The sequence below is a fragment of the Etheostoma spectabile genome, chromosome 13, assembly GCF_008692095.1.
Source record: "Etheostoma spectabile isolate EspeVRDwgs_2016 chromosome 13, UIUC_Espe_1.0, whole genome shotgun sequence".
Classification (NCBI taxonomy): domain Eukaryota; kingdom Metazoa; phylum Chordata; class Actinopteri; order Perciformes; family Percidae; genus Etheostoma; species Etheostoma spectabile.
Window position 1 is genome coordinate 14,979,882 of NC_045745.1, and position 23,622 is coordinate 15,003,503.

General features: G+C 39.3%; 2 protein-coding genes across 6 annotated transcripts in view; one reads left to right on the top strand and one right to left on the bottom strand.

Moving 5' to 3' along the window:
• sec24a (SEC24 homolog A, COPII coat complex component) overlaps window positions 1–12,240 on the bottom strand; it is a 22,726-nt gene extending 10,486 nt beyond the window's left edge. Inside the window, exons 1-11 of one of the 4 annotated variants that reach the window (XM_032534172.1) lie at window positions 11,855–12,240; window positions 8,136–8,306; window positions 7,713–8,102; window positions 6,105–6,269; window positions 4,845–4,922; window positions 4,215–4,277; window positions 3,117–3,283; window positions 2,555–2,742; window positions 1,922–2,024; window positions 1,239–1,365; window positions 973–1,082 (exon numbers count right to left, since the gene is read on the bottom strand). In XM_032534172.1, coding sequence (XP_032390063.1) covers window positions 973–1,082; window positions 1,239–1,365; window positions 1,922–2,024; window positions 2,555–2,742; window positions 3,117–3,283; window positions 4,215–4,277; window positions 4,845–4,922; window positions 6,105–6,269; window positions 7,713–8,102; window positions 8,136–8,306; window positions 11,855–11,909 — 1,617 coding nt within the window. In that variant the 5' untranslated portion in view covers window positions 11,910–12,240. Of the gene's footprint in view, window positions 1–972; window positions 1,083–1,238; window positions 1,366–1,921; window positions 2,025–2,554; window positions 2,743–3,116; window positions 3,284–4,214; window positions 4,278–4,844; window positions 4,923–6,104; window positions 6,270–7,712; window positions 8,307–11,854 lie in introns of all 4 variants that reach the window. The other 3 variants (XM_032534171.1, XM_032534169.1, XM_032534173.1) reach the window with 3 other exon arrangements.
• Window positions 12,241–13,435: 1,195 nt separating this feature from the next.
• On the top strand, window positions 13,436–23,272 carry sar1b (secretion associated, Ras related GTPase 1B). 2 transcript variants are annotated; one of them, XM_032534179.1, is made up of 8 exons: window positions 13,498–13,670; window positions 14,152–14,209; window positions 17,499–17,574; window positions 18,909–19,028; window positions 19,303–19,368; window positions 19,549–19,652; window positions 20,733–20,864; window positions 21,618–23,272. In XM_032534179.1, the coding sequence occupies exons 3-8, from the start codon at window positions 17,517–17,519 to the stop codon at window positions 21,732–21,734; spliced, it is 597 nt and encodes a 198-aa protein (XP_032390070.1). In that variant the 5' UTR covers window positions 13,498–13,670; window positions 14,152–14,209; window positions 17,499–17,516; the 3' UTR covers window positions 21,735–23,272. The 2 variants fall into 2 exon arrangements, with proteins under 2 accessions (XP_032390069.1, XP_032390070.1); XM_032534178.1 differs by lacking the exon at window positions 14,152–14,209 and having other exon boundaries at window positions 13,436–13,670.
• The last annotated feature ends 350 nt before the right edge of the window (window positions 23,273–23,622 follow it).

The window sequence follows — 23,622 nt, forward strand, 5'->3', positions numbered from 1 at the left end:
AGCATGATTGATCCACCCCCATGCTAAACAGTTGGACAGAGGTTCTTTTCAAAAAATGTATGTGCCCTTTCTTCTCCAAACGTACCTTTGCTCATTTGGGCCAAAAAGTTCTATTTTAACCTCATTAGTCCACAGAACTTGTTTCCACAATGCATCAGGCTTATCTATATGTTCGTTTGCAAACTTCAAACGTTGATTTTTGTGGTAAGGAAGTTAAAGAGGTTTTCTTCTGATGACTCTTCCATGAAGACCATTTCTGTACGAGTATCTCTTTATAGTAGAATGGGGTACCACAACTCCAATGTCTGCCAGGTCTTTTTTCTTGGTCTTCCAGATCTTGCTTTAAACTTCCACGGTTTCTGATGACTGCCATTTCTTATTTACATTCCGAATAGAGGATATTGGCATCTGAAAACACTTTGCTATCTTCTTATAGCCTTCTCCTGCTTTGTGAGCATCAACTATTTTCAGTTTTCTAGACAACTGCTTAGAAGAACCCATGGTGCTGATTGTTGGGGCAAGGTCAGATGAGTCTGGGCATGTAAAACCTTTAGATTGACTTCACCTGGTCTTTCCAGACAATGATTGATGAGAACAATCTATGACACTGTCAGGTCTCAGCTTTCCAAAGGGCTATAAACTCTGCAGGGTGCCCAAACTTTTGCAGATGCCATTTTTTTTGTTTTGTTATTTTGAAAGTATAAATGATGGAAATAAAATCTAACTTTTTGTGACATATTATACGAATGTCTAATCTGTCATTTAATGCCTTTTGGAGATCTTCCATCTTTTCTTGGCTTCTTTATGCACATTAATAAAAATGTTTACTTGGGGTGCCCAAACTTTCAAGGCCCACTGTAAATATAATTTTGTGAGTATTTGTCTTAGTATGTGCCTTGACACTAATACATATATGTAAATTAGCTTTCAATTTACAGTAAAGTGGGCATGCTGATAGCTGTAGAAACATACCATGTATTCTGAAGGAGCAATGAATTCGATGGTGGCGTTCTGGACCTCGGGTCTTTTGTGTGGCTCTCCGTACGATCTGCTGACTGGGTTGTACATAAACTCCTCCGGAACTACACATATGCACACACACAACATCTAGTGAGGTTATATTTTTCCACTGTACTGTACATTTTGTAGCTAGGCTGTATTATTTTGGACACTTCCTCCAGTGGCTCTTTAGATGATGGTACTCCAAAGAGAATACATCACTCCTCCTCCTTTCTTACCATCATTGACCCGATAGCACAGGTTGCACTTCCACCTCCTCTGGTCCAGGAAAGAGACAAAGGGATTGATGTATGTTCTGCAGGACCGACACCGGACGATGGTGCTGGATGTCACCACAGGAAGCTGCTGCAAGGAAAACCACATAATAAAAGAAAGCCATGTAAGAAGTGCCTCTAGGCAATCTCATTTTATTGTAACCAGTTGTAACTGGCATTTCAATAAAGAGGTTGTCGTTGTTGCTGTCCAGATTGTGCAATGCCTGTGTCCTCAATTAACACAGGAACAAACTATTCTTTTTTTTTTTAATCAATAAAAGTAGTTATCTTCAAAATATAAGAAATATAATTGTGGATGAAGTGGATGTGGCTGTAGAAAGAGATGTTTACCATTAACATTAATGAAATAATAAAATATAATAAATAATTATTAATTTTTATAAGGAGTTTGGTTAAGCACATAGCTAGAAGCTAGTTAGTAAATTTGGTTTGCCCAGGGAGAAACGTAGTTGTGTTTCTTCTATGTTTCTGTTAATCCGTAATACCAATTGAGTAAAACAGGTTTCATGTTTAAATGACATCTAACAAATAAGGTTATAATAGAGAGCCAACAATAACATTATTTCAGTCAATGTACTGTAAATGCACTGACTAATGACTAATTAAATATTGAACTGAGGTGTTACCGAAAGGTCTTTGAAGGGGTGGAGCAGCAGGCCCAGTGGCATCTTGGCTTTATTGAGCAGTGACTGAGTCTGAGGGATGCTGGTCAGCGTACTACGAAAAACCCTGGTGAGACACACAAATGCAGAAAGTTTATATTCCTTGAACTGCATGCAGAGATCATGTTGTGCCCAGTAGTACACACAGTAAATGTAAATGTGCTGTATTTATATAGCGCTTTTCCAGTCTTAACAGCTGCTGCAGGGGTTCAGTGTCTTGCCCAAGGACACTTCGACAATGACTGCAGCTGTGTCTTGGAACAATCTCGCAAAGGAACTCCCAGGGCAACATATCCAGGAAAAACTTAATAATTACGCTACTCTACAACAAAATGTGTACAGTTGCACAGATGGCAACAAAACAGATGACATTTTGCTCTTTACTCTAAGCAGTTATTTAAATTGCAAAAAGTCGTACATTAAGTCCATTTAATAATATTCTTTACACATAACTACATAATTGTTTTTAACAAAAATTAAAAGTTTAAACAATTGACATTAACATCCCAGTATTATCAGTTTGAAAGGATAATAACATTCCAATGAAAGAGAATAAATATAAACACATGCTGTCAATAGTAGTCTGTCATGGCTTACTCTGGGTTGCAGTTGATTTTCTGCAGGTCCTGTGGGAGACAGGGTGTTGGGGCAGGCATCGGGCTTGGTGGCAGCAGGTTCCTCTCCTGCAGCAGGTTGACCACTCTCAGGGCCTCTGGGGTGCTGGACTGGAGGCTCAAGGCTGCCAGGGATGGGCTCAGTTGGGCTGGTCCTGGGCCCCCAGGTGGCTGAGAGAAGGGAAAACAACAAGCGCTTTAGTCAATCTATTTACCAAAAAACGTATGAAAGCCAAATCATAAAGCATGGCTGACCACCCATGCTTTGATTGACTGTTGTAAGGCAAGGCAAGGCAGCTTTATTTGTATAGCTATCATACAAATAAAGCTGCATAGCTGTGTAGATATCAGTGGATATTCACTGCCTCTAAATCTGACCACTTTAGAGCCAAAACATCAAAGATTTAATATTTCTCTAGCATTTTTAATCTTGTCATGAGAAGCAACTTCTACAATCTACAACCAGTAAGAATGAGCTAAAGACAAGTACATGTGAAATGCTCTAACAGTACTTAGTCAGCGCATGGCTGTGACTTCCCTCTCACCTGCTGGTATGTCTGAGGTGCTTGAGTGTAAGGCTGCGTGGCAGCCTGCATCGCAGGGTGCATGGGAGGGCCAGCGTTGTGGGTAGCCGAGGTGTTCTGGTACCCAGGTGGAAGGGAGGGGTAGTGGCCCAAGTGCCGACCAGGTGGTCCATGCTGGGGAAGGCCAGCTGTGGAAGTAAAGGGAACAGCAATTATGTCAGTTCACATGAGAAATCCAACCCACTGAGTAGCAGTGATTAATGAAAAATGGACCCTTCTAAATTATATATTATAGACTATATTTGTCTTGCTGTTAACAAATCATATGATAAGACCAAACCAATGCATTAGTCCATCTCTCAACACTTGTGCCCCAAGCCTCTATTGACAAAATAATAAAACAGGTCACCAATAAATAGTTTCAAAAGACAAGTTTCAAAAGACCAGTAATTTCCTAAAACAGCTATGGTTATGGTGTATTTTAGATACCATTACTAAAACAAGAGTAAATGGTCCAATTGTTAGGACAATTTTCAACTACAGATTAATACACATTTGTGGCTGATGAGTATTTACAGCAGTACAACCGTGTATGTAAAATTGATTTAAAATAAACAACAGTGACAAGGTTTCGTGGTGATGAAGGAAACGTCCCCCAGTGTAACAGTGTGGCTCATTAATGTGTTTTTATTGGTCCATGGACAACATTGGAGCTCTTCTGCAAAGAGGAACAAGCCACCTCAGCTTTGGTTACACACACAATAGTTCTTATTGGAATAAGTTAAATAATGGATTTGGCCTTTTCATGGAATTTGTTGATAATATGAAAATCATAGAATATTTAAAGATTTATCCTTTAAACTAAAGAAAATGAGAGAATTGTAATTGGTAAAAGCCCACCAGAACTGGCATTCCTTGGTGGGGCTTTACTTCTGGGACATTGTGTATTTAGTAATCAGAACCAAAAAATCATTACAACAGCTTCAAAAACTGATATAAATTGAAAGTGATTTCCATGTATGGCAATTCTGTAGTAGCTATGAAGTCCTGCTTTGTAAGTTCAGACTGTACATATGGTTGGTGTGAAAATAATCTAAATGTGGCAGAAAATGGCCTTACCCATTTTGTTGTCAACATGGTTATAGCTGTTTGGTGCTTGTTGGCCATTGCCAGCCACAGTTCCTGTTTCAAACAAATACAGATGTGAACAATTTTAGTGACACTTTTTGCTATTTCTATCCCAGTGTGCTAACCACAGGCTATGTAATGATCTGATCTACAGTAAATGGACACAAAAGACTACTGAAGCAAAACAATATTATTGATGATCATGATGATAATGGGAACTGATGTATGGTGTTTATAAGAATTATTTATACTTTAGATGTTTATTTAGAGGTCATTTTGGAGATATGATAAAAATAGGATGACAGAGAGAGGCAGACAAACTACCAACAGGAAATATGTTATATGAATACTAAGGATGCACAGATACTAAAAGAAATATCGGGCCAAAGCAGCAATAAAACCCAGCTACATAAACACAAATTGTAGAGCGCAAACAACATTTTGTTGAAAATTAACAGACTGGACCTCGGTATTAGCTGATTTTGCAATGCTTTATATTTGGTATCAATTTAAGGGATGGAATAAAATAATTAGTGCATCCCTAGATACAATGAACAACAGCACAAAGAGGACAGGATGGGGAGCAAAGCACCGACATTAACAGCAACTGACAAACCACACCTGGACATTCAATATCCCCCTCCTGGCAGTCGGGCTCAGTAGGGGGCAGAGTGCTGTTAACAGCACCCCCACACTGAGCTGGCATGTAGAGGAAGGAGGGGAGGGAGGGAAACAATGGAAGGTGATCAGAACAAAACTGGCTGGCGGACATAGAATAAAGCCTCATGAAAAAATGTTTATAAATATGTGTTCTCTACAACCAAAAAGGACAATAGCCTTATCATGGAAAAACTTTGATAAACCCGCTATTTCTGTGTGGTTTAGGGAACTAACTTCTTGCTTACACGCTTGAGAACAGACAGGAGGTATTTCAAAATGTATGGGGTCGTTTCATCAATTATGTGAAGAAAAATGATATGTCGCGTCTGATGGAGGGGCCTGAAACAGTATAGGTGCATCCTCTGGACAACCTAGTTTTTCCTCATCTTCTGTTATCTGGACTTTGTTGTATCTGTATCTTCTGTGGACCCATGATTAATTGCCTTCTTTGACGAGGACCCCTGACCGCCATGTTCTTTTTTTTTTGGTTTAAACTTGTTGGTACAGTTGTATGGAGCAAGTATGTACAGGGTGAAAAATATGTTCTGACGGAGTATGTTTGTACACTACTGTATCTTTTTGCACACTTCTCTGCTGTTATTTGTTCTTGTATGTCTTCCATCCAAGAAATCCAATACAGATATTGTAAAAAAAAAAAAAAAAGTCTGGCGTATAAACAGACAAACTGTTACACACTCATCACTGACAGCGTTGTGATTTCACAATTGGCACAGACCCACAAAATGTTTGTATTTTAAAATGTGTATTTGCCTGATTTGTGGGAAAAGTGTTGTGCTGTACAGACTTTGACCTTCAACTTTCCAAAGTTTGCAAAGCTAGATAAAAAAAAAAAAAAAGTTAACACATACCACTCTCTGACCATCTAAAATCGGGCTGAAAAACTAACTCTACTTAAGTGACTGGTCATGTTGTTTTTATGACCAACTGGCTCCATTTACTTTTTTGCTTCAGAAATGTTTTGGTTTTTTAAAATAAATTGCTAGTCTTGTCTTGCTGAGTTCATACCAGGCCACTGTCACATTTAAGACCACTCAAACTAAATCTGACAATTTTAAATGTAAATAAATGAACAAAGTGATGCAGTCAAGTATTAAAAAAATGTGGACGTGGCATTCCGTGTTGCTGTCTTTGTAGGTTGTAATACCTGAGGACAAAGCACAAAAATGTCACGTGCCCAGTTTTTAAAAACAAAAAACTTACCATCTGCCTTGGGGGGTGGAGGTGTGGCATTGATCATTAGGGATCCAGTATGAGGGGGTGTGGGTTTCATGGTTGGTGGTGGGCCTGTAGGTGGGGAGCCATAAGGTGCTCTGCTTGACTGGTATGCGTGTGGAGCCGTGTGAGTCATTGGTGGAGGTGCAGGGCCTGGTGACAAACACAAACAACAGTGATTCATCTTAGGGGAAAAAACGTATGATTAATCTCATTATAGATGTATATTAACCTTGTAATTTTTTTTTTTAAGAAATGTTTTAAAAATAAATCAAGGGTAATTTACACAATGCTATGACAAATCATTGAGACATTATGGCCACAGATTACACAACCAACTACATGCTTTGTCACTTAACATAGCCACTTCCTCCCAGAAATAAAATCACTAGTTGGTAGAAGAAGTTACTGACATTCTCTTTTAGTGGGCTTTTGTTTTCGACAGAGTTAAATACTTCTCAGTGGAAACAACCCTTTAACTCTCTCAGAAAGAAATTAAACTACTAAAACGACCTGAATATATCAAATTGTTTTAACAGCCCAGAAGATACGGTTGTGTGCATTCTGCTAACATCACCAATAGAGCATAATCATTTTAGCAACACACCCTGAACCAGAAACTGATAGTAAAATTTAGACTTGGCCTAAAAGCCACGTCATGCTGCTACATAAGAATCACATTTAACCAATAAAATTCTGAATTGAACTTTGTACAAATTCAGTGTAAACTGGGAGGGAGCCAGAGACATGTTCAAAGTAGGAACAGAGGGCAAGGTCCAGCTCCAACATATCAGCATTCTTGATACGCATATCTGTGTCACATCAATTAAAATGGTGATGAGGTAAAAAGACAAGAGACAGTAATAGTGCTATAGAGAGGTTAATAGAATGAGAACTTGGTGGATAACTTACAGTGATTAAGTAATGGGGACCCTGGAATTAAAGTTAACGTTAATTGGTCCAATTTATTGAAACTTAAAAGTACTTATATTATGCTTTTTCCTTTATTGTGCCGTATATCTTTTTGTGCATGTAATAGGACTACAGGGTGAAAAAGCCCAAAGTCCACCCAAAAGCACAGACCATCTCCAACAGAAAACACTGCTCCAAACAACTCTATTGTAGTCCAGCCTTTATCTGCGAGACAAACCTGTGTCACTTTGTAACGTGTAATGCTCACCTAGCTGCTAGTTTGCTTCTGACTGGCTAGTAGTCCTTACCTAGGTACTGTGCATGTGCAACTCCCAACAAAGATGAACAGAAGTGAGATGTCTCATTCTGTAGCTAAAGCAGAGAGCTCAACACAGGGTGAAAAGAGGATCTGCAGTAATGTGCAGTACAACAAAAATATTGTGTTTTTTGAAAATTAAACCATGTAAACCTATTGTGGTACAACCCCGCAATAAAAATATGAACATAATATGAGCACTTTAGAAGGTTGAGACATCTTTTTATTGATTTGACTCAAGTAGTGCCTGCATTAAAGTTTAATTCACTCCCAACTTCCCCCTATAATTATCTTATTCTCCATTTGAAAATTATATTGTGCATATAGATGGTACAGTTTAGACTTCAGCAGAGCCTTTGTGTTCTTACCTGGCTGGGTATATCCATGTAGAGAGGTGGAGGGCATCCCTGGGCCTGGGGTCTGGGTGACACTATGGGACACATGGGCTGATGGTGCAGAGCTGTACGGTGCTGGTGGCGGTGTCGAGCTTGCAGCTGGGTTTACATTGTTAGGCACAAGGCCGCGGGGAGGTACGCTCATGGAGGTGGGTTGCCCCATTGGTGGGGGAGCTGTGCTGTACTGCCACGCTGGAGCCATGGGCTGCGGCTGCTGGGGGTTTGGGTAGTAACTACTAGAAGACACAGCAGGAGGGGGAGGTGTGGCCTGTGCAGGTGGCAGCCTAGGACCAGGGCTGGAAGACTGAGGAGGGGTATGGGATGGAGGACCTCCAATTAGAGGCCTGGTCAACAGTGACTGGCCTGAAGGAGCTGGGTAGGAACTGAGTGTTGGGCCAGGCTGGTAGGGGCTGACTGGGTGAACAGGTTGGTATGGCCCAGAGGGGTAGAGTCCAGTGCCAGTGGTTGCGGGAGCTTTGGCCTGCATTGGATTGTAGGTTGGTTGGTGAGTCATGCCATAGCTGACCCCTGGCAGCGGCTGCAGGCCAACTGGATTCTGTGAAGGACCTGCAGAAGAAAGAATGATAAATACAGGCATGTTACAGACTCTAGATTAAAAAAAAATAACAGGCCTGTGTTTATTTAGTTATTTAATATCTCTTCTACCCATCAAGATGACAATCAAGCCCTTTTAGACATACTTGTCATTTCTTAAATGTTCCGGCAATTTCCTTGTCACCTCCACGTTAAATACTGATTCAAGGTTCAAAATCCTTTATAAGTCCCACAACAGGGAAATTCAAAATTCCCCACGTATCTTTTGTTTGTTCTGGTTCATAACAGTTGATGAGTTGGTCGACTTGGAGCATTTTCCCACTGGTACAGTTACTTTTCACACAAATATAAAATCCAAACAAACCAAAATGCATTACTACAAACCATGTGAGAGCGTTCAATCTGCTTATTGGTCAGATGGGTCGGGGGCGGGAGCAAGAAAGTAAATACAGGTAGAAAGTCTTGTGTTCTGGACTAGTGCATATTTCTATGAAAGAAACATCACTTTTCAATTGTCAAGATAGATGCTGCTATTACTACAGTTTGTATGCGCTGTCACGTCCTAAAACGCAAAACACCCAAAACACCTGGCTACAGCAACCAAGGAAGAAAACAAAACCAAAAGTCTGATGAAATTGGTGTGAAAACACCCTTAGTTTCAAACTGTTCTCCAGCAGGGCTGCCACTGTAGCAGTTAGAAAAAGGGCTGTTGGACTCCCTCGTGTGCCAGATGCCAAAATCTGAACAAGGATTGCAGCTCTCCAGTTCAAAAGCTCAAGCCATTAGCTTCCCAAAAAGATGAAGCCAGCAATGTTACAGATTCCATGTCTGAAAAGAGCTTTTGTTTGTGATTCAAGTGACTTAAACCCTAGAAAGTCTTTGGGTTTAAACCCGAAGCTCAGTTCAAAAAGGTAAATGAAAAACAGATGGGACAGTACTTATAGAACTACAAGTGAAAACCACTTAGATCCACCAAATGACCAATGAAGTGACAGCCCAAGGTCTAATCCCTTTATCTGAGTGTAATTCACTATGATCTGCCCAATGACAGAGAGTGTGGTGCTCTAAGCCAAGTCTGACCTTAGTAGTAGTAAACCACTGACACTTCTGCACAATTTACAATTCTTTAATTGTGTGTTGTGCAAATACTAGACTAAAATGTGGTATTTGTTTCTCAACTTGCTGAATGTCAAATCAATAACAAAATATTCATGGTGTTATACCAAATATCAAAACAGGATTCACTCTTTTTGAAATAGCAGATGATGCAAGATCTTGCCAACAGCAAAAAACATATCTCAGATACTTATCTACTCGTCAGTAGGAAAAAGAAAGAAATGGGGCAGAGTGAGAATTCATACAGAAATGTGTTATCTAAATGACAATCTAACAGGCAATAGCTTAAACCGCAGCACCAATGTATCGTTGTTTGCAGCTTAAATGATTACATTTATGCAAACCGATTCACCCATATCTACTTAGCCCTGTACTACATACATAGAAGCAAAGCTAAGTAAATGGGGAGAAGGGATTAGAAAACTCTCTCAATGAGCAAAGATGGATGAAGGCACATAATCCACCTCAAATCTTTGTCCTTCCCAAGAAAATGGAAAATGTAAGAAGTTCTTAGTTTGTAACAGCTCTTGTTCAATAAAAAAGCCTGATGTGGAATTAGAACTCTTTCAATCAAAATCAACCCATTGAAAGGTAAAACATAAAAGGAAGGTAATTTAAAAATCAGCATCATTAACATGTGGGTGTGTAACCCTATTCACATGGGACTTGTATTACCTGGGGACCTCTAGTAGTTTGTAATAACTTCTGTGATCTCAATCCCGTGCAAATATGCCATGTCTGTAATTTGTCAAGAAAAAAAATTCCACCGCAAATTACCTACCAGATTTCACTCCTGTGTGTCCTGTGTGAATCTGCATCTCTGTAATTTGGGTTTGAATTTACTGCAGTGACAATTATAATTGAACGTTTTGACAGAACATTGACATCATATGCGGGGGATAAATTCTGTAAATTCAAGTAAAATACAGACTGTGCGAAAGTGCAGCAAGAAACACAGATATGGGGGGGTCACATGAGGTCCTCTGGTACTACTAGTCCCGTGTGAATAGGGCTTATAAGAATATGCAAGGAAATATGAATCCGTCTAGAAAAGACACCCTCAACTATGATCTTTAAACATGAAGCTTATGGCCATGATATACTGAGCTTACAATGCTTATGGCCACAACATATTAACATATTATTACTGGATGCACATCAGTAGTATAAAATACAAGTGACATTAGGAGACATAGTGGTGTGACAATGTATAAATGATGTAGCCACAAATAACTTCCCAACTCCCATTTGAATAGCTCATTCGCATTTGAAATCAGAATGAACTTACAAGCATTGTTCTGAAAACTCATCCCATCCAGTTTTTGTTTTCAAATTGACTAGAGGTCAAAGAAAAGAGCTGGATTAACATCCTTTATTGACCCATCTGATTCAAGAGAGCTGGGAATCTGATTATTGGGCAATGCAATAAACAATTAGATATTCTGACACAGTTCAGACACATATCTACAGTTTTAGAAAACCACCTGAGGCATTTTTTGCTCAAGCTGCAATTGCTTATTCTGAACAGTACAAGAGAGCGCCTTCCCATGCATTAACAAGAAACACTTCTGAAGGTTGCACATAATCATACTTTTGTCAGATGTCAGTGTTTTCCCTCATCATTCAATGGAAACCTGATAAAAATGTTCAGAGTAATCTCAAATTGAAGTAAGAAATTGGATAAGCCTACAGAAATATCTGCAGGAACATATCTGGATCATACTCAATGTGCCACATGTACAATAACGTTGATAGCAAAAACACCCGAGCTATCTAAATGTTCTGGCTAGCTGGACAGGAGAACAACAAGTGATACGTTGACGGTGTGATCATACCATTGCCGTTAGCTAGCTATGTTTACTGGGAGAAGATGGAACAACCCGACACCTGTCTTAAAAAGTTATGATGCCCGTTGACCTTCGGTTTGTATACCTGTTGGTCTTCCAACTCAACAAATCAAAAATTAGCACTGGTCAAATTTAGTTAGCAAAGACTCAGAAACAACCCCCCATCCACAGTCACTATAGGTTACACTAACACTCATCCATTCTATAGATACGTTTTTGACTGTTACGATACTGTTCTGTATAGCGTAGCTAACTGTGTCGGTTAGTATATCACCGGTATCTCATTCTAGTTCTGACCAAGGCATGTAACGATATAGATAGTAACCTTACCGATAGCAACCACTTAAAATTAAGACAGGTCAAGATTAGCAGCAGCTGTCCCGGTGTAACGTTAACTATACCTGACAGCTCGCCCTTGTTTGGCTACCTTTCGTTACAGCGTTACTAAGCAAGCCAGTTAGTACACTTAGCAAATAGCCACAGAGTAAAGAGCCAAGAACTGCTGCTAGTGTCAGCTTATTACTTGCGTTTAGCGAGTTAGCTCCTGTTAGCTACTTTGTCTTGAACTAACGTTACTTCCATTTGAATGTTACTCACCGTTCGCATATGCCTGTCCTGTCCCATTCTGAGAGTTAAATCCCGCAGTTGACATCTTGAAATAGACACCAGGACTTAATTTAGAGGTGCTTGGTTGGCGAAAAGCTAACGTTAGCTGCGTCTTTAACTGGCTAACTAGCTGGCAGTAGCGGGGTAACGTTCAAACCTGTGGCTCTGGCGACGTTTAGTCAAAGCGGCGTCTATGGTGACGTCTTCTACTTTCTTAAAAAGTTAATTAGCTGACTTGTTGGCGATCACAGGTCCATGGCTACGACCGAAACCCCGTTCAACTACCTACGGGTGAGTAACGATAGGCCTTGTTAGAGTAATCGCGTGAGACGATTCTCCTCTTTCACCGGAAGTTGGGATCACCCAGCAGGATCAACGTAAAACTCGTCGGGCATGCGCAGTATGTACACGTGGCATTTCCTCCTGTGCTCTGGGTTTTCCAGTGTACTGGAAACACGAGAAGAGAGTCCAAAATGTATATTGTATGTACAATTGGTACTTTTTAAGCATTTTGTCATTTAGTTGGGTGTCAACGAGATCGGTAATCTTTCCATAAAGAATTAAAACAATCACCAGAGTAATTTTCACCTATAGATGAAGTGACATTTAACTGCACATCCTGGACTATTACCCCTGACCATTGCACATACATACTGTAAGCTTTTAAACATCCCCTGATCAATATTTTGCATATCTTGCACTAAAACGTAGAGTCTTACTTATTTCCCTTACTTAAACTGTTTTAATATACTTTTCATATTTGCTATTTGTTAGTGTCTTTTTACACACTTTTATCATGATATATCTATTCTGTATGTACTGTATGTTCTGTATGTTGCAGTACTTTACTATATTGTATAATCCCTTTTAATATGTTAATGTATGCACCAAATACACCAATGCAAAAATTACTTGGTGCAATAATGGATTAGTTAATAATACCAATAACTGACAATATTGTAGTCTGACATGTTGCAGCCACTTGTTTACTGCTGCTACTTGTACTACTGTACCAATAACATTTTCTTAACAATTTCCCTAAGGGATCAATAAAGTATTCTGAGTTTGAAGGCAAATTCGTTGTAAGTGACTACTTACTTTGCTAATAAATATGATTCTGAACTATCTACCAAAATGATTTTCATGACTTTACAGGCTAGATAGAAAATGCTATAACAGTGGTTCCCAAACATTTTCAAGTAAAGGACCCCTGAACTGACACAAATTATACAATGGCCCCTAACTCACGGGATTTTCCTTTTAGATGTTTTATTACAAAAAGTGCATGAAACCCACAACAACATTAGCCATGCAGTCTGTCACTGTGCAACTTATGGATGAAACTGTAGTGAAAATAAATTATTCACCTTGTACTGGGGACCAACTGGATCCCCATCAAGGACCCCTGGGATACCCAAGCTATATAACAAGCTAGGAGCAATCGTTTTTGCAGCTGATCGTTTAGTTCAATATGTAAACCAGTAAGTGTTACCATAATACAATATTGTGTGAAAAGAAATCTGTGGAATATGTGTGTGAAAATTGTAATAGTAGAAGAACGACAGGCACTCGGTTTATTTCAGTTCCCCTGCCGGAAAGATGATTGTGGAACATAAACAGGAAGCGGCTGGGCAGGTTTTTTCGGGGAGTTGCTGGATAGCCATTGCAGTGTCGTGGCTCAGTAACAAAACACGAAAAAGGAGAGGAAGACCTGGCATTTCGCAGGCTCTCTTTTTGACCGAGAGACCAATTTACATGACTAAAAGAGCGAACACACTCTGTAAATTATTCTACACATAAATAAAGGGTGAGTTTTTTTAAATACATTTTATTAACAATAATCAGAAAATAATCGTATGTTCGGCATCCCCGCTAGCAAATTATCCCGGCTGCTATCGATGCTATCTTAGCATTGCTAACACCAAGTCGGCTAACTCGGTTATTATCAAAGAGCTTCGAGCTTGATATACACTGAAATTGACCCGCTGTTATGTTTAATTCAACATTTATACTTATTATTGGAAGGGAAATACTCGAACTAATAACGTTACAAGTCGCCGGTGTGAGTACATCCGTGAAGGGTTTATTCTAGCTAACTGCTGCTTAGCTCACGTAGCCAGTAACCTCTCGATGCAACGTCGCCTGTTGCAGAATATGACACGTAGCTAGTGGCTTCCTGCTAGCCTACCTACTAGTTGGCCTCACCCAAGCTTTATCAAATGACAATTTACTTATGTGTTACACGTTGATATAATGACTTGTCATTCTTATATTTGAGCCTTTTTTAGTTTTCTTTTGCCAACGTGGAACCTGTTGGAGACCGACTATCAATGTAACGTTAAGAAGGTGGGCCTGTTTTTCAGTTCAAGGGTGGAACAGCTGAAACTTAACCATATGTTTAGCATCATAAGCATCACCTGAATACGTGGGCTCACAAATAGGCATTGTACATACCTAGCATGGTCACTACACCAGGGCTAGTGTGCAACAATGCAAGGTGCAGCGAGTAGAAGGAGCAACCGGGAGGTCGTTGAAATAGCCTCCCACTAAATATCAAGCAAACAAAATCCTGAGGAGTTCTTACAGGTCAGGTCAGGGCTCATCTCTGGGCTGAGATGGCCAATTAGATTAATAGGACAGGCAGGTTCTGGGCGTTTAATCGTTTGCGTTTTTGTTACTTGCGTCTAATTTAGTGTTTTTTTTAGGACATAACGATTGTGTAGAAAAGGAAGATCCAAAGACAGGTACTTGACGTTCATTTGTTTATCTTGTTTGTTTTTTTTTTAATTGTTTTTTGTTCCTAATTTATGTCCTTGGTATTTGCTTATTGTTTTGGGGATTTCTGTGTTATCTGTGTTCTTTTTTTCCTATGACATCAGAGTCCATGTTGGAAATATTTGTTCACATTACACTTTACATGTTGTCCCTTGTATTTATTTTGTCTTCTATATCCATAAATACAATTAAATTAATCCTCCAACATTAGCCTTTGAGGTAATAGATGTTTGCTAACTATGCTGCTAAGTTGACAGTGGTTGTGACAGGCTGTCAAATCACATTTAGTGTTACTACAGTTTTCTCATGACATCTATTTGATTCACAACACCTGCCTGAAATTTTAAAGTAGATGTCAATTGATAGAGACCATATCTTCCCAAGGAAAATATGTCCTGTCAGTGATCATCTTACTTTGTGAACTGGCAAACTATCAAAATGTTTAACATTGTGAATTTTGAGCAACTATTCAGTCATACAATCTTGTGCTGAAAGTAGGGGTGGAACGATTCATGTATTCATATTGAACCGGAACGCTACGGGCATTACGGTTCAGTGCATGAATTTACACCGACAATACACGGTATAAAAATAAATAAAACTTGCATGCAAATTAATTAATATAATGGGGAAGTAGTGTTAGATACGCAGGTTCTTCAGGGACACCTAATCTGTCGCCCTGCCTTAGCTCTGATTGGCGTGCCGTATGTAGCAGAGCTCTGCTTACGTATGCAGTTTTACTGAGTCAGAGATAGCAGCATTAAGGACGAGCATGGCGAGTGGTGGCAAAGAGTTAGAGGACCCACCGGCCTTTTTAAGAATGCAAGTTTGAGAAAACTGCGATTTCCCAGTCAGTTACAGTAGTACAGGCTAGAGAGTGGTGGAAAGACTACTGTTGTAGATTGTTACGTTTCCAGCATCGTGGCTCCAAACCATAATGTTAGTTGGGACAGACGCCTTGCTTCTTCAGGCAAACTATATTAGCTTTAGCCAGGCAGGGAGCAGCTTTCTGCTGTGAAAAATGTTTTATAGCCGATTGTCTTATTTTGTTTACAAATTACAGGTGGAGTCTGGAGATGAGGTGGGGTACTTATTGTTTACATCTTACTTTACACGCTTCAGGCTGTTGCAACTAGCTTAAGAAAGAGACTGTTTGACACTAGGTGGTTCAGCCTGAGGTAAACATTAAAAAACATTTGTCTTCTGCATTTTTGTTTTGCCTCCATTGTACCGAACTCATACCGAAACGTAATGTCTGAACCGAGGTATGAACCAAACCGTGACTCCTGTATTGTTCCACCCCTAGCTGAAAGTGTTGAAATGATTAAAATCTAATCTGATCTAACTCCCAACATGTGTGTCTTGATGAAATGATCTGGGGGCATTTCTAGCTGAAGTCTTTCTGTGCATGTTTGATTTTCTTAATTTGGCAGTCAGCACTGTTTTTCCTCGCAATTTTTTTTTACTGTAACTTTAATGTCATATCCCTTTCAAAAGGTTAAGGCGGCTGACTTGAGGCAAACATTTTCATTGCCATACATTTTAAACTCATTTGTCTTATGAGCCCATTTGTGCCTGTGGTTGTCAGTTACTGTCAAACTGTTTCATATTCACAGCTGCATCATGCCACATGTGGAAGCATCAGTCTGTAACACCAGCCCACAGTGTTGTAGCCGGCGTAGGAGCATATGGGACTGGATTGTAGCAGCAGCTGATGTGTAGTTCAGCTGTGTTTGTGTGGTCTTGACCTTTGACTACCTTATACTTTAACCCTGGAGTTATTTGCATGTTATGCAACTAGGGCCAGAGGTCGGCACCAGCTTACCTTGTTCTGATGTCACCGTCACAGAGAAAAGGCGAGGAAATGAGATGAAGTTGGAAAACTGTGTGTGTATTGAATATCATGGTTTTATGGGGAGTAAACACACTTGTAATCTCAGATCCATTTTGTTTTGATTAAAATTCAATGAGGCTAGCTTATTGTGAAAGGCTAAGACAAGGCTTCATTTCCAAGGCCTTCGAGATGGGTTGTGTAGATCAAAACGCTCATGTTGTCTTTTGAAAAGCTGTCATATGGTTTGTGATCAGTGCTGCGAATCTCCTGTCCTGCTGTCCAAAGACTCCCACTGGAACAAGCTAATCATTGGCTGTAGATAGCAAGTCATTGTTCGTATCACCAGCTGCCAATATCTATGTGATAGGCTGAGACAGACTGCATATTCATGGAGTTTCATGTTGTGGGATTCTGATTGGTTCCTATTGATCTTACTGTCTGTCTTCTGTTGTCTGATACTCTTGTGTCTATTTTTGTCTGGTCAGGTACTTCCACCATGTAATAAATAGGTATATTAAGTTGTAGCTTAAGCCATCAATATGTCACTAAAAAAAAGTTCTGTCCTATTTAAAATTGATTTTTTTTTTCTCAGTAGAATCAAATGTAATCTTACCATGTACCAATGATTTGCCAGTGTCTTTATATTTATTCTAAAATTAGAAATTAAAATATTATACAATAAGTTGAAATTTTTGAGCATGTGAACTTTGGAGCATTGTAGAAACATGAACAGCCTGCAGTTTTAATTAAGATTTCAACAGATTGTACGCGTGTGTCATGTCAGCTATTGTGACAGCTCTTTGCACTTCAGTATTCTGTTGTGGATAACATCAGTAACAACTTACGTACAAAAAGTTATTGACAAATCATCCATAAAAAAGTAATGGGAAAAGGAACCATTAGACAACTTTTATCAGGACTCTTGATGGCACCATCTTGCTTTGTTTTTGTTCACTTGTGTGATGATGGACTTTACACCCAAAATAACATATCCCATCTGCCTTTTTCCAATTTGTTGTTTTTCAGGATTCAACAGCTCCGGATATGTCATTCATATTGGATTGGATTTCAATAGGTTTCAATAGCGTACTACAGTTGTTAGGTAAGTACTGGTGATCATCAGATACAATAACTCAAAGTAAACATGAGTTTGGTGTTGGAAGCTTTAAAAGGTCACTTTAAACTACTTTGACTGCTTTAGTATTTTAAGTGAATAATCAAATTAGCGTGGCCATAGTGTGAACCACAAAGCTATTTAAAAAGAAAAAAAAATGTAATGTTGAGAACAGAGTTGGTAATGAGAGAGGATTTAGAGTATATCTGTCTTCAGTGATTACAAGAACATCTTTAATTGTTACAACTACTGGTACGTCTAATATACTTGTTAGTCCTAAAGTGTTCTGTAAAAACCGGGGCAAAGAATGTCCACAGCAGTGGGCTTTGTTCCTAGAAATCCCACCCCCCTTTTGGTAAAAGTTGATAGGAAGAAGCAGAACTATTGTCCTACGACGGAAGTAGTGAAATGTGATCACGGCTCACAAATACCACAATAGCCAGATGCGATCTCTTTTTATGACGATATAGATAAACAAACGATCGCCCAACTCGAATGTGATGTTCTTTATGTGAACATGAAAGACAAAGCAGACAGGAACGACTGTGACGCAGTCAATCCAATAACTGAAGCAGTCATTCCTGTTCTTCCTGTCAGATAGGTATCATTGTGCTGTTATGTATTAATGGCGTCTAGTAGAGCTGACTCAGTCAGAAATTTCACAAATCCTCTTGGTATCACTTCGCCGACTCGAAGAGTGGTAAAAACTAAGCCTTGTTAACAAGCCTCTCCTCAGGAAAGTTGAGGAAGGAGTGGCAATTTTTCCTCCTATTTTCAGTTAGTCAATACATACTGTGTATCTAAGAAAACTGACAATACCAGTAAAATCTTGTTGGCTTCCCTTTTGAAGCAGAAAGCACTTTTTAAATTTAAAGGTTTTGTGTTTAAGTCAATACGACTAAATGTCATTCCTCCATAGAATTACAATTTTTTTTTCAATTTACACAGTTTAACTAAGGCAAGGGTGGCTTCAGTTTTTGTGTCAATGCAAAGTCAAGATTAGAGTATGGCAAAGTCAATAGAGGGAGCGCAGCCACTGTTGCATCAAAGAAACCATTTATACATATAAATTCAGTATCCAATGCATGCCTGAGAACAAGTCTGAGCTTGTGTAATATTATGCAAACCAAAGTTTTAAGCCATGACAGACCTTCCAATACCACTTGACTCATTGGCTGAGCTCACATGTGTAGATGTTTTCTTATTTGTGAAATTTCCAAAGACTAAGAATTATAATATTCAATAGGATGCAGCCCATGTAAAAAAAGAAAAGAAAAACAAGCTCCAGCTTGTGTTCTGAAATGCTTCTGGCTTTGTTTCAGGACTGTATAAGAAATCGGGCAAGTTAGTATTTCTTGGCCTGGACAATGCTGGCAAAACAACGCTACTGCACATGCTTAAAGATGACAGATTGGGACAGCATGTGCCAACTTTACATCCAAGTGAGTTGATGCTTCTCTCTCTCACACACACACTCTCACACGCTCAGTTTGTTGAAAACCATCCATGGAAGAAGAAGTGAGACATTTTATGTTTACCACTGTTGAATGGGTACGAGCTGTAAGTATACAAATGGTATGAATGTGTAACATTTTGGTAATTTTACTCATGCTGCACATCCCAATCCACTAAACTGTGTGTCAGTGACTTTTGAGCTGCCAGACTTTTCAGATTTGTTCATGATAAAAATAATAATTAAAAAATTCCTTCATTCAGCCTCGGAAGAGCTGACGATTGCTGGCATGACTTTTACCACCTTTGACCTTGGAGGCCACGCACAAGGTATACATGTGTTCTGTAAAAATGTATTTAGTTTCCTTGGTCACGGTGTGTTTAGTAAAACACCTCTTTCATTGCTGTCAAACTCTGTAAATAAAATTGAGTTATTAGCAGTTTTCAAAACATACAGTATCCTAACCCACTTGTGGGAAAAGGCTGTAAAACTTTCTTTTTTTCACACAGCCCGCAGAGTGTGGAAAAACTACCTCCCTGCCATAAATGGTATTGTCTTCCTTGTGGATTGTGCAGATATCCCCAGATTGGCCGAATCAAAAGCAGAACTTGATGTAAGTACCTGATACATGCTAGGTCACGTCACACTGTAGAACAGTGTTTTTGACAGCATTCAGAGCGCAGCTAAACTTAAAAAATTGGTCAAATACTTTTCTGGTGTTTACGTCACCAGTATAGTGGTCACCACCAATGTTTATTGGCATTGCCATGGCAAAATTTCTTCCACTACGCTATCAGAAATAAGGCAGACGCACAATAGTCACGGGTGCCTTATAAATGATCCTGTCAACATAATGCACCCCCGTTGGCTGCCGCTCACATTTCAATTTAACAAGTAGAACTATTCAGAGGTTATTGGGCCCATCCAGTTTAACTCCACATACTGTGTTGATGGAGTTTATTGTCAAAACGTTTGCTTTCTTCCGGAGCATTCTATGAACGGAATGATGCAGTTAAAAGATCGCTCAATCACGCAAATTTGATCGTGGGAAGCCAACTTTGATTAATTGTGAAGCCCTAATACAAGCGTTAGATTTTGGAAGAGACGGGATTCTGAACAGAGAAGAAAGACCACTCTCGTCCACTGCGCTGTTTACACAAACACATCTCTATTCTAAATAGCAAATAATGACTGTTTATCTTAGTTTGCCACAACCCTTGACAAATTGTTGTAAACTTGTAAACTGCTGGCTAAACTAACCACCCTCTCAGCTGGATCATTTAAGGATGTCCAAGGCCCAATTTGTTAGGAATACCAGTTGTACCATAAAATAGGATGAGAAATAGTATTGTTTTATTACAATTCTACAACAATCTTAAATGTTTAATTAAATACAGTAGGTGCTAATGATGATTGAAAAGCCACTTTGTGACGTTCAAATACAAATGTTCAGACAGACCTGCCTCCACTGCTAAAAAAAATCCTAAAGGAAACACTGCAGCATACATCATTGCTTTCTTTGCTCTCTACCATCTAAATATTGAACTCAGTCCACACAAGTAAATTCATTGATACATCACTCAAATGTGTGAAATGTGTTACATAGTAGTATGAGGGTAGATTTTTTGTCTTTATCACCTTTTTTAAGGATAAATATGAAAGCCACAAAGTAATATGTAGTCTACCCTTCTAGGCATTAATGACGGACGAGACTATCGGAAACGTGCCTATCCTGATTCTGGGCAACAAGATCGACAGACCAGAGGCCATCAGCGAGGAGAAGCTGAGAGAAATCTTTGGATTGTATGGACAGACAACAGGCAAGGTATGTGGATGCAGCACTTATCTGACGGGACAGTACATTCTACCCTTCTTTGAGCATCTGATTATAAGAATAAGTAAGGCAAGCATATAAAAGAAATGTCACTTTAACAATTGTTGACTTGAGCTGTTTTTCCCCCCCCCCAATACCAGTGCTAAAACAATACTTGTGACTGGACTGAAAAAAACAAAACAAAGATGATCGTAAAATAGCTTGTTTATTGCTATGGCCAACTCCGACTACAGCTGCAGACTGTAGTATGTCCCGGTGTAAATCCTTTTGAGTGAAATACAGCCACACTTTTCACTGTTTAGCTAGTAACTGGCTTAAACATGGTTAAAATGCTGACACCGCTAAAGGTAGGCTAAGTTACCTGCTGTAGTGTTACCTAGCGTGACGTGCAGTGATGCTTCTGTTGCCTTTTAATATCGGAGCACCAGAGAGCAGCGCAGGCGTTTATGGCGCTGTAATCTGGGTTGTCATTCGGTCCAATAGATACCGGCCGTTACGGATCTGATGCCATATTGGCTATAAGTTTTGGTACCCAACCCTAATAAAGATCCACCGTGGACTGACATTGAAAAGTTATTCAGGTATGGTGTCAAAGCAGCCTATAGTCCCTGCAGTCGTAGTAAAATAAAATACTGCTGCCTTTAATTGAAAACAGAATCATTTGTGACTCTGCATACATTTGCAAGTTTAGAAAAGTGTGTTTATATAACACACACACTGACATTTTTCCTGCTTTTCTCTCAGGGCACCATTGCCATTAAGGAGCTGAACACAAGACCACTGGAAGTGTTCATGTGCAGTGTGTTGAAGAGGCAGGGCTACGGTGAGGGCTTCCGCTGGCTCTCCCAGTATATCGACTAAAGCAGTCAAGCCCTGTAACACACCACCACCACCACCATCAGGGGGCGCTAAACCCAACCACTCAAGACGCCCACCATTGCCACCAGTACCATCATACTCAGCCCCATGTTTGGTTAAACCAGTCTGCCTCCACCTTCAGAGAAACCAGTACAACTTGATCCCAATAGACTTATATTGGTCGAACATTTGGTTCCGCACTTACAGAATTCATACCTGTACGCGCGCACACAGTCGTTTCCATCTGTCTTTTTCTACGAGAGTAACATAGCATTGGTTCCACAGCAAATTCAAACGGATAAATCTTTTCTATGTTGTCTGTCGTTTGCTGCCCTCTCTCCCTACCTGCCATCTGTTGAGTGTGATGATAGATGCATTATAACTGTATATCTGTACATGATTCCATTGGTATATCAACAATCCTTGATGCCTCTTCCCCCCCATTTTGAGGAATGAAAGAGAGCAACATTGCAGTACACTTTTTTTTTTTAACAGTAAAGACATTCATTCAACATTGTATGTAATCGACACATTTTGGTTTGTCCTTGTTTTTTTTTTTGTTTTTTTTTTTTATACATGATTTCAGTAAATAAACTGTGTGGCCACGTATACAGCCCTTACTATAGACTTATAGATGGGTGGCTGTTTCACCCATTTATTAAAATGGACCAGTGCATTTATCTTAACGTATCAGAAATTAGATCATTTCTTTAGGGTTACTTGTAAGTTAACTACTTTAGTCCCAGACTTTTATCTTGTGGGCATAGTGGCATCGAATGGCTCCTAGTAGGCTTTGGGCTCCCTTTTTTAAAGAGAAGCATGGGTGGTAGTACAGCAGATGGAAGAAGAATTTTAATTGAAAATACGGGCTATAACCCTGGCAAGGTTTGATAAAATCGTGCGCAATGGTCAGTTGCAGATGCGAAGAAAACTATTTAAATGAAATTTGGGGATAAATAGCTTGATAATAACAGTACTAGATAAAGGGAGGAATACACAGATGGTTGGAACATCTAGAAATTGTCAATGTAAGAAGTCCATCCTAGAGATATATTTTCTGGCACAGACCTTTGTACAGGGTGACTCTAGCGACCAAGCGTAGATAACCGAGGGCACAGTCCCACAGCAGGAACAGGTAGATAGGCCTAAGAAGCCTCTAAGAAAGGGACCATAAATATATGAAATGTACATGTACATCGTACATGGATTTTGCATTTATAAGTGGTGTCCTTTTTTTTCTATGTGCATTACCAGAAACTATTATGCATGCCTTGTTATTTTGACTTTTAATAACCATTATTCCAGAGAGTACAGAAGGAGGGGAAAATATGCCAAAATTTACAATGAGAGCTGATTGTCATGTTTTTTTAACGGAAACAATTGAATTGCACGTAATACACACTTTTTCTGTCCCTGTCCCTTTGTGTCTTTCATTCCCTCATGACTATGTGATGAGCTGTTCCAACAAGGGCGGGAATGCTATTGTTTGCATCATAAAAATGTAATAAATGTTTTCAATGAATAACAGGCTTTAACATTGATCCACAATGCTGACTGATTTTTGTTTTTGTCACTTCATTGGTTAGATTAGCTGTGGAAAAAGTATTGAGTTTCTGTTTCTTAAGTAAAAGTACCAATACAACAGTATCAACCTACAACAATATTCAGAAGTACAGAATTATCAGTAAAATGTACTTTTAAAAATAATTAAAGTATTAAAAATACTCATGCAGGAACAAAATTGACTATTGTGACTTATGTTCTACTGTACATATGCCATTTTATAATAATATGGATGCATCAACGCACAAGCACTGTTTAACTGTTTTATAGCTGGTCAAGATAGATATACTTTAAAGTACTTTTATATGCAGTTTGGTAGTTGGGTGTA